This window comes from Bos javanicus, chromosome 9, assembly GCF_032452875.1.
Source record: "Bos javanicus breed banteng chromosome 9, ARS-OSU_banteng_1.0, whole genome shotgun sequence".
Classification (NCBI taxonomy): domain Eukaryota; kingdom Metazoa; phylum Chordata; class Mammalia; order Artiodactyla; family Bovidae; genus Bos; species Bos javanicus.
In genome coordinates, this window is record NC_083876.1 from 86,167,536 (window position 1) to 86,184,232 (window position 16,697).

A 16,697-nucleotide genomic window follows, 5' to 3' on the forward strand; every position below is an offset into this window, starting at 1 on the left:
TTATAAATTCTGTTTGATTCTTGCCTCTTTTTTTTAAACTTCAGTTCTATCTCATTCTCAGATGTGCTGTGATTCAACTTCTTCTTTTAGATCCATTCCATTACAGAGTTATTTTTCATTCTTTTTATTTGTAGTATTTTAAATTCATTCCTGGCTTGTTGCACTATTTTCCCACCGAGAACTTTAAAAAATATTCTCTCTGATATTTTGATGCTTTTATTTTTATTACTTTTAATGCTTTTCCATCTGTTAGAACTTTCTTTTGATTTTTAAACCCATCACAAAAAGATAGAAAATTCATATCTTCATAAACCCTCTTTAGTCTCCAGAGTTATTTTGCTAACCGACCCCTTCCTCCCATTTTAACAGGTTATATATAGATCAAAAAGCAGTGGGAATGGTGAGGAGATTGCAGTTTAGTGATAAGCAGCAGGATTTTTGGTGTCAGGTAGACTTGGGTTTAAATCCTCACTCCACCTGGTTGTAGTGGTGAGATCGTAAGCAATCTATGCAGCTTTTCTGTGCCTCAGTTTCTTAACCCGTAAACCCTGGATGATAGTTAACTCATGGAGTCATTTAAAGATGAAATGCCAGTATGTACATAAAGAGCATCTTGATTCAGTGATAGCCTGGAAAACACTCAGAAAACGATGGTTTGTTTTGTGTTGTTACATCCTAGATGGTGAAATAGTACAACTGTTAGCTCCATGTGACACCACGGTAATGAATGCACAAATCTGTCCCAGAAAGCCTCGGTGATAATTCTGTCTTCAGTGAACTGTATATTTCTTAACTCCAATAATGTTTTTCTAGAGGAGGTCTGTGCGTGCATGCTAAGTCACTTCTGTCGTGTCCAACTCTTTGCAACCCTGTGGACTATAGCCCGCCGGGCTCCTCTGTCCATGGGATTCTCTAAGCAAGATTACTGGAGTGAGGTGCCACGCCCTCCTCCGAGGGATCTTCCCCCTGCCCCCAGAGATCGAACCCACCTCTTTTGCATCTCCTGCATTGGCAGGTGGGTTCTTTACCACTAACACCACTCAGGAAGCCCCCAAAAGGGGGTACTTTATTGCATAAACAGTTTTGGGTATGTATTCTATGTAGGCACCTGGGCTTGGCTTTCTGGGGGATAAATAAAACCTGGCCACCACCCTCAAGGAGCTTTCAGTCTGGTTCAAAGCCAGGACACAAACCCAGCTATAACGTAACGTAAACGGAGCATGTCCTAGAAAATTCTCAGAGTGCCGCAGGAAGTTAAAGAAGACAATCATATCTCTAGCCAATGATGTTCAAAACCAAACCCATTTCCCCTCCATTCTGGAGGCAGATTCCTTCTTCCTGCAGTGTTTCCCATCTCCACGAATGGGTACCACCACATGTTCAGACCCCAGCCAGGACTAAAAAGGAAGCTCCATTGACCATGCCCTCTCCTTCCCTTATGTTGCCAGCTGCTACAAGTCTCAGCACAGTCTCCCTCCTTAATATACCCAAATCTCTCCATCTGTTTTCACTTCCTTGAACCTCATTCCTTGTTTCTGAACCTGTTGAGCCTTAGGGTTTCCTGGCATGCTTGTTAAAATGCAGATTGATGGGCCCCACCTCCAGAGTTTCTTCTAATTCCATAGGTGTGGAGTGAGGCCTGGGATTTTGTGTTCTTATTAAACACATGTCCTGGGCTTCCCTGGAGTCTCAGTGGTAAGAATCTCCTTGCCAATGCAGAAGACACGAGTTCGATCCCTGGGTCAGGAAGATTCTCTGGGGAAGGAATGGCAACCCACTCCAGTATTCTTGCCTGGGAAAGCACACGGACAGAGGAGCCTGGTGGACTACAGTCCATCGGGTCACAAAGGAGTCAGACACGACTTAGAGACCAAACAACATAATCAGGTGTCCAGGTGATACTGATGTAGCTGGTATGGGAACCACACTGAGAAGTGATGAGTCCATGACCTCATCATTTCCTGTTGAGATTATTTCTGTCTTCCTCACTCACTAAACTTTCTGCTTCTAATCCTTACTCTCTTTTTCACCTGACCTTAGATCTGAGAGAAGAAAAAAAATCCTTTCTGGCTGTAGATAAATGTTGAAATCCTTCATGAGACCAGCAAGACCCTCAGTTACCCAGTTCTTATCTTCCTCTCTAGTCTTGTCCACTGCCTTGCTGATTCCGTGCCTGCCCGCCTGGCAGTTTTAATAGCCAAGTCATTTTTGTGTTTTGTGCTTTGCATCTGCTGTTCACTCTGTCTGCCATGCTGAGAGTCCCTTTCTTCTCTTATTGACTCCTGTGTATCCTTGGAAACCACTGAGAAACACCTCCTTACCAAAGCATTACCTCTCCATCTGCAGGTCGGGACAGGCATCCCACCTCCATGCTTTCTATCCCATGATCGTTATCACATGATGATACCTACCTGTTTATCCACTTCTCCCACAAGTCTCTGAGCTTCCTGAGAGCAAGAACCAAATCTTTTATTTTTAAAGCCACAATCCAGAGTGGCACATAGCCTGACATAGTTGAAAATCAATGATTGTTGAATGAAAAAACTTCAGGAAGGCTACCTGGAGGAGGCAAGCATTTTAGCTAGTTGTAAAGGAGAAGGAAATGGCAACCCACTCCAGTGTTCTTGCCTGGAGAATCCCAGGGACAGAGAAGCCTGGTAGGCTGCAGTCCATGGGGTTGCACGGAGTCGGACATGACTGAAGTGACTTGGCAGCAGCAGCAAAGAGTGATTAGAATGTGGACATGCAGAGAGAAGAGGAAGAACATTCTAGAAGAAGAATCTTGAGCCCAAGTTTGGACATGGTCAGTCTTGGACATGGTGTATGGAAGGAATATGGAGGAGTCTAGTTTGACTGGCTATAGGATGTGGGATCTTGAGGGTCAATTGAGGGAAATAGTAAAGATAAAATTAACTTGACTCAGCAAGGGATTGAATATGGGAGTCCTGGAAAGACCCAAATCAAATGTGAGGATATGGAGAGAACCATTAACCAGAAAGGAGTAAAGATGGATGAGGATCAAGAGTGTGGTTTTGGCCAGGGTAGATTTGGGGATACCATTAGGACACATTCCACTGTCTTGTCTTTCTATGTCTTCCCATTGATTTTATTCAGGTTTTGATCTCCAGGGCTTGGTAAGCACCCAATATAAATGCTGAATGAATGAATGAATTCAGTGGAATCAAAATAAAGGCTAGCAGTGGTCCTGCATGAGCCAAGGCAAAGGAGAGTTAGTTCCTGTGATAATTTTAAGTAATATCTTTGCCACTCACACAGATAAGACTCAGGTGAGAGAAATGTAGGCTGCTGGCAGCGTTGGGAAAACCAAGGGGGAACTCAGGTGATGGCCAGCAGGTGCTCAGGAGCCGGCTGCTTGTCACTCGAAATGGGGAAGGTTAGCATTTGTGAGGGCTTCCCAGGGGGCACTAGTGGTAAAGAAGCTGCTGGTCAGTGCAGGAGATCTAAGAGACGCGGGTTTGATCCCTGGGTCGGGAGGATCCCCTGGAGGAAGGCGTGGCAACCCACTGCAGTATTTTTGCCTGGAGAATCCCGTGGACAGAGGAGTCTAGCGAGCTACAGTCCATAGCGTCGCCAAGAGTCAGACACGACTGAAGCGACTTAGCATGCACAGCGTTTGTGAAGATGGCCAGATGACACCATCTTCACAAACTGTGAACACAATGCCGTGGACTGAAGATTGTGGTACTTTATGTGGATTTTCCTATTTCGTGTGCAGGACAAAATTCGTGAGAGCTGAAATGTACAGTCTGACTACCCTATACTAATGTGATAAATGCAAGCATTAGTAACTTTATTCTCTATTTAAAGAGATGTCTAGAAAGAGTTATGCACTGTCATCACTAATCCATTTTTCCTCGTGAAATAGACGGCTTTATGACTATTATGACACTGTTCTCAAAATCTAACCACTACTGTTCTTCTCTCAAATTTAACACATTGACATGTGTTTAGAGAATGTAATATAATGTTGAATATGTGAAGGAAACAGGTTTTCTTCTGACCCATTTTTCCAGTCTTGTGTAATCCTAGATGGCTTTCTCATATTACTCTATGTGTACAAAGAAATAGCTGAAGAAAAATAATCTAAAGATTAAGGCATTGAATGGTCACTATTTTAAACATACACACAGTTATGCTTCTAAGCAGACAACCTCAGCAATCAGTTACTTTCGGCTGTGCTCCCAAATCAGTAATTCTGCTGGTAGATCTATCAAAAATCAAAATTCATAATGTGAAGGAAGCTGGAAGTTTTATTAACCAAAAACAAGCTCTGGAGCATGCAGGGGGGTTGTAAAGGATAAACAGAAGATAAAGAGGCAGGATTCAATTTCCTTTTACATGCAAGCTTGAGGACAGGCAGACCATTATTCACCCATGCCTGCCACTGACGAACAGAAGCCCTGGGTTATGAACTGCAAGTCATCTGCTTTTAAAATTCAATTTCATTTCTTCAAACAGTCGTTGTGAGCACGAATGTCTAATGAAAGAGTGTAGGCCACGACGTCCTAGAGTAACCATCTGTAAGTCATGGACTCGTTGGAATTAATTCATTTAACAAATATTTATGGAGCATTTCCGTGTGTGTCAGCTCCAAGCTAGACAGGAGGGAACAAGGCAGACCAGGTTTCCGTCACGCTTGAGACAAACCTAGAGTTCCAGACTCCCATTTTATTGTTGTTGCTACTGTAGTTAACACATGAATGACCGTTTTTGTTTCCAGTTTTCAACTTGAGCTATTTCATAAAATATGAAGTGCTGCCCTTCTGATGTCTGTCCAAAGTAGCGATTTTCAATGTGCTGCTTAAAAATTCCAGAGTGTCAGCTTTGATGGGGCAAATAAGAAAATCTAAGGAAAGTGGAATTCAGGAAGTCAGGGAGTCATAAGAATGCTTGGAATTTCTAACAGATTTTACTAAACGTTTTCTGTATCATGACATGTTCCAGAAGACTGTAAATGTTAGTTTGTACAAATTAAAACTACTTTTTGCCTTGCTGATAACTGCAAATAAATAATTCAGATGACCACCCACCAAAACCCGAGAACATTTTTTGGGAAGTGGTGGGGGGGGTGTTACGTGTTCCCTCTGAAATACTTGTTTTGTAAATTTTATAATCAAAGGGAAAAATAATGAGATAGTGCCTCATTTTATTTCTACTTTTCAATTCTGCAGAACTAGTTTCAAATGCTTCTGTATTTCCCAGTAAGATCATTATAGAAATGTAAACTAATCATTAACCTTTGTCTTGATTGGACTTTAAAGGGGAGGATTAAAGGCATTTTCATACTTGCATTTCAGGACAGCAACACACTGACTTCTCCAGTTAAAATTACTTCAACTGTCACTTTTATTTCATGATGGCAATTAACTAACTTAAATTCAGGACTGCACATTGCAAGAGCTTCTTTATTTTATTTAGTAAGGAGCCTTATGTAAAGTTCATAAGCACAAAGCATAGCTGTTTAGCCTGGTTCAAGAAGTAGTAAGTGAGGAAAAAAAGAGTTGGGGAGATAACCTTTAGCTTAATATAACTTGGTAAATTAAATCCTATATATGCTAATTTTGTACTTTTTTTTAATAGATGGAACTGATTAAAAATATAAGTACTGCCGAACAGCCCTATTTATTCACCCGACATGTTCATTTCCTCAATTTCTCAAGGTAAGATATTTTTCAGTTTAATGGTTCTTTCATTTCTTTTGGGTACTTAGTCTCCTTCTAACAAACAATTACTTTAAAATCTACCTTCCTTTCCAAGGTAGTGTAATTGCCCTTCAAAAGACATTTTTAATCCATTTATTTTTTCAGTAGAAGGATCAAAATTTGAAATATTTGGTTAAAAGCTTCATTTCTTTCTAAAAATACTGCTCTTAAGTCTTGTGAAAACTTGAAAATTTTTTTTAATGAGAAGCCACTTGACCTTATAGTTCTCAAAAAAAAAAAAAAGATTTTGTATTGGAACAAAATAGACAAGAGATGGATATTTTAGCAGATATATTTCATTGCACATTTTTATACAACCTGCACCCACACAGGACTCTGGGAATAACTTGGAGGTGGAATTATGTGTATTTTGTGTGTGCTGTGCGTATGTTTAGTTGCTAAGATGTGCCTGACTCTTTATGACCCCATGGACCGTAGCCTGCCAGGCTCCTCTGTCCATGGGATTTTCAGGCAAGCATACTAGGTTGCCATTTCCTCCTCCAAGGGATCTTCCTGGCTCTAGGGTTGAGCCCATGTCTCCTGTGTCTCCTGCATTGCAGGCAGATTCTTTACCCGCTAAGCCATCACAAAGCTAGGCCCAACCTCTTTCTCTACCTTTCGAACACTCCATTTCATTACTCTAAACCTTGCATGTTTGATGTTGGTGGGTATTTTAGAAATCTGTGTTTTTTTCCTCTTCACCCGCAAGGACCTTTTGATACTAATGCAAACCTCAAATTTATGTGTTTTGATCCTCTGTTAAATTGCTAACTGCACGTTCTGGGCATTCTCTTCCCCAGGGATCCCTTAGCACAGATTTCTTGTCACTGTACTTTACTGTAGCTCTCAGAGTCCTCCTCTAAGGCGGGCCTGTCTGAGCTCACAGTTGAGGTTGACAGAGCACTAGGTCCCCGGGCCAATCTGCTGACTAGCCCCGGACCCTGGGCCTCCCCATCAGCCATCTGACCAGCCCTTTCCTCACTGCTTTTCCCATGGGGATAACAGGACCTCACAGGCTCACAGGAGAATCCTATCTGTGCTGACCTCGTGGCCCCGAGGGCCAGCAACCAGGGAGGCCTGAGTTTGCCCTGGGCAGCGCTTTGGCTGCCCTGCCGCAGGAAGCCTAACAGTCTGCAGGGCTGCGAGAAGAGTTTAGCCTTCAAAGAACTTTCCTGCTGTGCTGCGAGCCTTGTGCAAATGAAGTGTAAAGAGACAGATTCAGCAAAGCCAGTTACTAAGCAGCAAAGAGGAGTTGCTGCCTTATCTTTGAAAGCAAGTCTCCCCTGAAGTTCCCCAGCCTCTCTGATACCCAAAGTTCTCTGGGCTGGTGAACAGGTGAAGAGGACACCTGTGGATTATCCTGGATTATCCTCGGTGGCCGGAATGGGGGATGGGAGTATGTGTACCGCTTCCACAAGAGCTGTGTCTCCAACCACATTTCTAAAGTGGCTTGTCACTGCACTGTCCAGGGTATGTGCCTGTCTCCCACTTCCCTGGGGCCAAGAACATATAATTAGACATAATTAGATAACGAGGACTGGGTAGCTATTTTGGGTCATGTGTTTTACGACTTGTAGACAGCAGAGCACGGCCCCTCTGACCCCTTGATTCTCTCATGCACTTCCTTCCTCCCTTCTCTCTGCGTCACCCCTGACGTCCTCATTCATTATTCTTTCTTCCTCTTTTTAAAATTTTTGTTGGACTATAGTTGATTTACAGGGCTGTGTTAATTTCTGCTGGACAGCAAAGTGAATCAGTTACACATATACCTATTCTTTTTAGATTCTTTTCCCATGTAGGCCATGACAGAGTATTGAGTAAAATTTCCTGTGCTCTAAGTCCTTATTCAGTTCAGTTCAGTTCAGTTCAGTCTCTTAGTCGTGTCCGACTCTTTGTGACCCCATGAATCGCAGCACACCAGGCCTCCCTGTCCATCACCAACTCCCAGAGTTCACCCAAACTCATCTGCATCGAGTTGGTGATGCCATCCAGCCATCTCATCCTTTGTCGTCCCCTTCTCCTCCTGCTCCTAATCCCTCCCAGCATCAGGGTCTTTTCCAGTGAGTCAACTCTTCGCATGAGTTGGCCAAAGTGTTGGAGTTAGGTCCTTATTAGTTATCTATTTTATGTATACAAGTATGCATATGTCAATCCCAGTCACTCAGTTTATCCCCCCCCCATAACCCATTAACCATGGATTTGTCAAACCTCATTCATTTACTCCTCTTGCTTCCAGGGCAAATCTTTACAACCAAAACAAATTGCAATGCAACAAGTTTTCATAGTTAACTCAGGATATTATAGCATTCTAATTAATACACCAACACCAGTACCTTAATTGGATCAGCAGAGCTGGGCACAGTATGGTTGACCGTATTTTATCTTGGCCTCCACTATCAAATACAAGCCCAAGAGTTTATTTTTGATTGATTGAGTTCTGAAAGAAAAGAGAAAAATGATAAACACCTTTTAGAGGACACTACCTCCCAGGGAAAGTGTCGGCCTGGCTGTCAGGATCTCTGGTTGTCAGACCTTCCCGTCGACCTTAGTCTCTCTGGTGGGAAGGGGAAATCTCCATGTTCCCATCTCCAGGGGAGGGACAGTTCCCGCCCACCCCTGGTTTGTTGGGATGCTTAAAACCCCTGACGGAAAGCCCTTCAAGTTCTTGGAGAGAAGGGTATCATATGTATTCAAAGTGACATTTAAAAACATTTCTGTAGAAGCCTCAGTCTGAATCCCCAGTTTGTCTCCTGTCCAGATGCAGCCTCGTGTTCAGTTGCTCAGTTGTGTCCAACTCTGCAGCAAGAATAGAGTGGGCTGCCATTTCCTGCTTCAGGGGATCTTCCTGACCCAGGGATCGAATCCACGTCTCTTGTATCTTCCTGCATTGGCAATGGCACCCCACTCCAGCACTCTTGCCTGGAAAATCCCATGGACGGAAGAGCCTGGTGGGCTGCAGTCCCTGGGGTTGCTAAGAGTCGGATACTACTAAGCGACTTCACTTTCACTTTTCACTTTCATGCATTGGAGAGGGAAATGGCAGCCCACTCCAGTGTTCTTGCCTGGAGAATCCCAGGGACGGGGCAGCCTGGTGGGCTGCCATCTATGGGGTCGCACAGAGTGGGACACGACTGAAGCGACTTGGCAGTAGCAGCAGCAGCATTGGCAGGTGGATTCTTTACCACTGCGCCACCTGGAGGCAGCCTCACCGTGTCTCTAATGTAACACTTTCAGGTCAGGGCTCTGCTCTGGCTGATTTCTCCTCCCTCCATCCCATTGTGTTCAATTAAATACATACATATTGAGGACCCTGCACTAGGACAGGGGCTTCTACAGGGAGCAAGAAATGTTGTCCTTGGGACTTCCCTGACGGTCCAGTGGCTGAGACTCCTCGCTGCCAATGCAGGGAGCCTGGGTTCAATCCCTGGTTGGGGAACACGATCCCACATGCTACAACTAAGAGTTCCCCTGGTGGTGGTTTAGTCGCTAGGTCATGTCTGACTCTGAGACCCCATGGATTGTAGCTAGCCAGGCTGCTCTATCCATGGAATTCTCCAGGCAAGAATACTGGAGTGGGTTGCCATTTCCTTCTCCAGGGAATCTTCCTGACCCGGGGATTGAACTTGTGTCTCCTGCATTGGCAGGCGGATTCTTTACCACGGAGCCACCAGGGAAGCCCCAAGAGTTCGCATGCAGCAACTAAGACCCAGCACAACCAAATAGATAAATAAATATTAAAAATATAGAAAAGAAAAGAAATGTCCTTGCCTTCAGGGAACTGCAAGTTCTTCTTCCATTAAGGAAGGAGTGGCGTGTATGACGAGTTTAGGAGAAAGAATCACCGGGTGTTCCCAGGGGAAGTGGAGGAGCAGGAGCCCCCGCCGATGGGCCAGCTGGTGACCAACGAAGGGGAGGGGCGTTGGCAGCCCAGGGACCGGCATAAGAGAAAACTGGGCAAAGAGAAAGATGGAAAGGAACCCTGTAAATGGGAGTCTCAAGCATGGGCGCAGCAGAAGTGGAATGGCAGTGATGAGCTGTAAGCAGGAAAAACAGAGACCAGTCTGATCAGCTGGAGTAAACTCCTGCTGACCGTGGGCCCAGTCTCACCCTCTTCTCAGCTGGAGTAAACTCCTGCTGCCCGTGGGCTCAGTCTCACCTCTTCCCACCCCACGTGCACAAGGCCCATGGCCTCAGCTACAAGACCTCCATAAACACGCAGAGAAGGACAAATTGAACTTGAATACGCTACAGGACTGTTACTAAACATGGCAATTAAATCATCAGCCTTTCTTTTTCAAGGGAACAGTTTTCTTTCAGGAAAATTTCTTGGGTATAAACAGTGAACCGTGGGCATGTAAGGAAAATCCCCAATTATACAATTAACAGAGTAAAACATCTATGTTGGGACTCATTAAGAGGGCTTTCATATGCTTTTAAAACTGAGTCCTATATTTTAAATTACAAGACATAGAGAAAATTAAGCTGCTCTTAAGGCATCTACCTTGATCGCTGCTGACAGGCATTGTTTCAAGAGAAACATTGTTTTAAGAGGTTATTAAGAGAAGAATTGATGCTGCAACCTAATATTCTTATTTGATATTTTATTTCTAATCTTCCTTATGTTGTTGACATGCAGCAAAACACTTGTGGGGGAGCAGAATGTAAGAATGAAAGTCTAACCTTGTTCCCAACACTTTCTTTTGTACACTTATGTTCTGAACTCATGAAGTGTATGGCATTATACCAAAATGAATCTCCCCCTATTTCTTCTTTTCCAGTAAATATGGTATTCTTATCTTGGAATTTAGATACTCCGAGTGATGTAAAATGCTACCCTTCGAGTTTCTGACAATTCAATAAATTTCATTTATTCATCGTCTAGGCATCTTGTCCTGTTCCATCTTTTCCTCCCTTTTTTAGACCTAAAATAAAGGTAAAGGTGCATGCGCTGTCGTGTCCGACTCTTTGCGACCCTTTGGACTGTAGCCCACCAGGCTCCTCTGTCCATGGGATTTCCCAGGCCAGAATACTGGAGTGGGTTGCCATTTCCTTCCCCAGGGGATCTTCCCAGCTCAGGGATTGAACTCAAGTCTCTGGCGTCTCCTGCATTGGCAGGCGGATTCTTTACTGCTGAGCTTCCTGGCACCTAGATGGAACAGTTTCACCATATCCATTTTTATCAATTCAACTGTGGAAAACAATACTATCAGACCAAACTGGTTCTTTTGTAGTTGCCTCAGGGAAGACTTCCTGCCAGAGGAGATAAACACTACAATGTCAGCAGAAGCCTCAGATTGGTTTGTATTCTGAAGATTTTCGCCATTCTTGCAGTTTTTGAGCCATCTGAAAGTTCAGGCCAGACAAATGTTTTTCACCTGGTCTACCTAGAGAACTGAATCGAAATTATTTTGGCCTAAAAGATGCTATTTTGTTGTGATGTTTTAAGTACATCACTTAATATTTGTGTACTCTGGTTTCATGAGCCTGTTCGCGGTTGTCAAAGTCAACTATAGAATTAGAATTTTTGCAAAAGTTCAACTTCCCAAGACCATCTCTTCACGTATGTCTTAGATCATCAAGACTATGACAGACAATTCATCTTCCCTGCTCCTGCCCCCCACATTTCGTTTGTTTTCTAAGATTTTTTTGTGTGTGTGGTGGGGGGAAGTAATTCTTTTTCCAATCTACAGTTTCCCTTGACCCTCAACTTGGGTCTTGCAGGGAAAACACTGTGAAGGCTTGTGTCAGAGTGCAATGCTATGAAAATAGTCAAAGTGAATGGTGAGATTTTCTAACCTCAAACTACCACTTCTCTTAACCCTGTTTTTTGTCTCTTCCTTTCTCACCCATGACCCCCTCACCCTTCTTTGCATCCATTTCTCTTTCCTCGTTTGTCTCTGATGGTGGCTCCAACGCCAGCACTAACTTGAGAAAGCAAAACATGTAAAAATCAATCAATCGCTAGAGAAGCAGGCAGGGTGCATCCGAGGACACCATGTGAGTTGTGGACACGTTCTTCCCTTGAAGGGGAGGTCCTGGTTACCAGTGTGAACAAGGTCTGCTCCCTGATGGCCTCATTTAACAAAACAAATCTGATCCTGCTAATTCCATAATTCAAATGGGTTTCCACGTTTTATTTCTAAATGTTGACTCTGTTTTCATTCTCATTAGCAAAGTCATCCCTTTTAATTGTGTCCTGCAAATCTTTTGTAATGGTGACAGATGCCTCCAGCTTTGAAGAGGGCATCAGACAGAACGCCTCCAGCTTTGAAGAGGGCATCAGACAGAACCCATGTTAGCACTTACTGAGTGCTGTCTTTACCCACTTAAACATAGCCTGAAAGTTCGATTTTCAGAATGAGGGTGTTCTGTGAGTTTATCCTGTGTAGACAAGGCCGGGCTCATCTTCTGAAAATGGCGCTGTCCCCCTTTTCTCTTTTCCCTCCACAGTGAGTGGTCTCTCTCTGGGCCCTATGAGCCCACACACCTGGCCGTCCCATCAAGGACTTGCCCTGAGCCCACCTCACTGCCCTCCTCGAAGGGCCTTCCTCCTCCTCATCTACTTGCTTCCTGCCCCTGGTGTCGGCTTTCCTTTCCCAGCAGGAAGCTGACCTCAGGTGCCCCACCCCCACCCACTTGTCTCCACCCCTGCGACTTGCCAGAAGCTCCCGCCCCTCTTACCTCTGGACACTCAGGGAGCGCTGAGTGGCTCAGCCTCTGCTTGCATGGCATGATGGCAGGTTCTGTCATGGGCGCCAAGGACCGCAGTGTCCACTGAATGAGGTTGTGAGGTTGGAGGGAGACCCTTCCACTTGTTCCCGAAAAGGGCCTTAACTAACCACCTCCCCCTCCTCCTCCTGTAGCAGCCCCTCACCCTGCCCCCCAAACGACTACAACCTTTTCCACGATGGCCTTTCTCTCACTTCAAAGCGTCTCCTTAGTCACTCACCAACAGGGATCAAAGCCTGGGCCACTAGCCTCAGATACTCTTCATTTTTTGATGAAGGAAGGAAAGTTATGACCAACCTAGATAGCATATTCAAAAGCAGAGACATTACTTTGCCAACAAAGGTTCGTCTAGTCAAGGCTATGGTTTTTCCTGTGGTCATGTATGGATGTGAGAGTTGGACTGTGAAGAAGGCTGAGCGCCGAAGAATTGATGCTTTTGAACTGTGGTGTTGGAGAAGACTCTTGAGAGTCCCTTGGACTGCAAGGAGATCCAACCAATCCATTCTGAAGGAGATCAGCCCTGGGATTTCTTTGGAAGGAATGATGCTAAAGCTGAAACTCCAGTACTTTGGCCACCTCATGCGAAGAGTTGACTCATTGGAAAAGACTCTGATGCTGGGAGGGATTGGGGGCAAGAGGAGAAGGGGACAACAGAGGATGAGATGGCTGGATAGCATCACCAACTCGATGGACGTGAGTCTGAGTGAACTCCGGGAGTTGGTGATGGACAGGGAGGCCTGGCATGCTGCGATTCATGGGGTCGCAAAGAGTCGGACATGACTGAGCGACTGATCTGATCTGATCTGATCTGAACAGCCCAGGAATAACTTCTACTTTTTTTTTTGGCTGTGCTGGGTCTTCAGTACATGGGCTTTCGCTAGTTACAGAGCTTAGGCCTAGTTACTCTGTGGCACATGGGATCTTAATTCCCTGAGCAGGGATTGAACCCACATCCCCTGCATTGGAAGATGATTCTTAACCACTGGACAACCAGGGAAGTCCCAAGGACTAACCTCTACTTTTAGGTCAGAGATGAAAAAGAAGATATACTTTCAGTAGAATGGAACTTGCCAGGGGTGAGGAGGAAGCAGGGAGATGGGATTTATTGTTTAATGGGCACAGAATTTCAGTTTGGGCTGATGAGAAAGCTCTGGAGGTGGGTGATGGGTTCTGGGGATGGTTGTTCTACAGTGTAAATGTACTTAATGCCACTGAAATACACTCTTACAAGTAGTGGGAAAGGTAAATTTTGCCTGTGTATTTTACCACAACTAAAATATATATATATATATATACACTTTCAAAAGCTGTTTGAAGCTTTTAAAACTACTGTAGTAAGAGGACGTGCGTGCATGCTAAGTCACTTCTGTTTGTCTGACTCTTTGTGACCCTAAAGGACCCTTTGGTGGACTGCCCTGCAGGGAATCCTAGGACCCAGCTTTTATGCTAATTAACATAGTCATTCTTTACAAGACCACGGAAGTACAGTTGAGGTTTTTAAAAGCACTTTGCTGTTTGAGGGTTGAATTGCATTCACCATCTGCATGCTTTGTCTTTCTAATCCCTAACCCTACTACTCTGGTTGCTCTTTATCATGGATATGAAGCCCAGTTTAATTAAGAAGAGACTGATTTATCCAGGGTGCACAGCTGACTTCTGGAACTAGTTAGTTGTTCGTGCAGCTGTGTGAATGTCACCTTGTGTACGTCTGGAATCTGACAAGAGTTGTGTTGGCCTGGCTAACCCTGCTCCTGAACACTGTTTTCCAGTGTCTGGAATGGCATTCACATGCCTGGTGCCTGAAATCACACCATCAGAGTCATTCCTTCATGTGCCTCTGGATTCTTCTCTCTGAAGATTTTCTTTAAAAATTCAAACACACACACACAGAAAGAGAACAGCATTCTGTAAATTAATACACAAAACAAATAGGATCCGTGACTCATTATATCTACTTTCCTTTCCCACGTGCGTGTGTCAAGTCTCTTTAGTCGTGTCCGACTCTGCAACCCCATGGACTGTAACCCACCAGGCTCCTCTGTCCATGGGATTCTCTAGGCGAGAATACTGGAGTGGGTTGTCATGCCCTCCTCTGGGGGATCTTCCCGATCCAGGGATTGAACCAGCATCTCTTGTATCTCTTCCATTGGTAGACGAGTTCTTAGCACTGCCAGAGCATTGTAATAGTGGCTGAAATTTATGAACTGAGACACAGCCACCCTGGTTTTCATGTCTTCATTGGTTGAGTGCCTACTGTGTACCATGCTGTGTCTAAGGACATTGTTCCTGGCTTCTGGAGTCACAAGTCTGATGGGAGAGGCAGACCCGGACACACAGTGCTGGAAAGAGCACTTGGAGCCAGAGGAGGAAGGGACCGACACGAGTATGGGAGTTCACTGGGGAGGGATGTGGCGGTGACTCTGGGCTGCGTTTTGAAAGATGAAGAGTCTGCCAGCTGGAAAGGTGGGAGCAGGGTCACGTCAGTTTGTTTTCTCTGAGCTCTTTCTGACCCCTGACAGAATGTCTGGGTGTCCTCATCAGAAGGTCATGGGGTGAGAGAAGCCTGTGGGCCCCTCAGGAGGTCCCCAGAGCTCCGAGTGTTCTCCCAGTCTCTTCAGGGTCATTGCTTCCAGGCAGTTCAAAGAGAAGGGGGAGGAATTTTTAAGACAAATTTAGCCAACCTGATCCTTTTGCCTGGGGAAGGCCTTGCTCTTAGACCAGATTTCAGTGCATTTGTCTAATCCCTTTGTGGAAGGAATTAAAATGCAACACCTAGACACTGCCTTTATTTTTATCTGAAACCCCTCGCCATCATTTGAGGACAATTATATTGATTTTTGTTGTGTTCACGTTATTGCTTACATTATTACTTGCCTCAGCTCTGGAATCTTCTTTCCACGGTTCAGAGCACAGATTCTGGAGCCAGACTGCCTGGGTTCATATCCTGGCTCAGCCACAAGTTAAGCGCTCCCTGCCTCCATTTCCCCAGTATAAATGAAGATAATTACGATTTCTACTCCACTGAGGTTTTGTGGGGGCTTCCCAGATGTCACTAGTGGTAAAAAAAAAAAAAAAAAAAAAAACCAACCTGCCCATGCAGGAGACATAAGAGATGCGATCCCTGGGTCAGGTCAGGAAGACCCCCTTGGAGGAGGGCACAGCAACCCACTCTGGTATTCTTGCCTGGAGAACCCCATGGACAGAAGAGCCTGGTGGGCTACAGTCCATAAGGTCACAAAGAACTGGACACAACCGAAGTGACTTAGCATGCACACATGAGGTGTTATGAGGCTTCAGTGAGTTGGTTACAAAATATTTACAGCAAGGTGAACAGGGAGCATTTAATACATCTTGGCTGTTATTCTCCACTTCCTACAGAGCCCCTAACCTGAGACTGTTCTAATTAGAATGTAGAATAAGTACCATATCCTCCAGTGAGGCATTCAGAATTTACCAGGCAGTCAAAACATTCCATGAGGGTCAGTGGGTCTGTTCCAGACGCTGGTAATAGATACAAAACCCAGTTCAGTGTGGCCCCTCCCTGGGGACCTCTAGCCTTGTGAGAAAACGAGACCGTATCTATACCTTCACGGTGACAATTCCTGCATTTTGCACAGTGCTGACTCCTGAACAGTCTTCACAGCCTCTCAGTAACTTCTTGGAATATCCTGCAGGATAATAAGTGTCTCCACCAGGAAACACTGCCTGCTGGTTTGATTGTTCACTGGTACCTGTGCAGTGGCTTCCCTGGTGGCGCAGTGGTAAAGAATCCGCCTGCCAGTGCAGGAGATGCTGGTTCAATCCCTGGGTCAGGAAGATCCCCTGGAGGAGGAAATGGCAACCCATTCCAGTATTCTTGCCTGGAGAATCCCATGGACAGAGGACCCTGGCGGGCTGCAGTTCATGGGGTTGCAAAGAGCTGGACACGACTTAGCGACTGAGCAGACGGGGTCCTCTGGTGATGATGTGTTTACCTAGAGGGGAACCAGTGTGTACTTGGGCTTGATTTTCCTCCAGAAAAGATGGTTTGTAACCCGCTCCATGTTTGTGTGCATCTTAGGTTTGGAGGAGACCAGCCTGTCTACATCAACATCATCAGAGATCCTGTCAACCGGTTTTTATCTAACTATTTTTTCCGTCGGTTTGGAGACTGGCGAGGAGAACAGAATCACATGATTCGCACCCCCAGCATGAGGCAGGAGGAGCGCTACCTGGTGAGTCCTGTCGCCTCAGATATGTAGCACC

At 45.0% G+C, this 16,697-nt stretch overlaps 1 protein-coding gene across 3 annotated transcripts in view; it reads left to right on the forward strand.

Moving 5' to 3' along the window:
- The window catches only part of UST (uronyl 2-sulfotransferase), a 317,796-nt gene that overhangs the window by 208,356 nt on the left and 92,743 nt on the right, over positions 1-16,697 (forward strand). For all 3 annotated transcript variants that reach the window (XM_061428254.1, XM_061428253.1, XM_061428252.1), the window contains 2 exons: positions 5,602-5,681; positions 16,513-16,666. In XM_061428254.1, the coding sequence (XP_061284238.1) occupies positions 5,602-5,681; positions 16,513-16,666 (234 nt within the window). The remainder of the gene's footprint in view (positions 1-5,601; positions 5,682-16,512; positions 16,667-16,697) is intronic.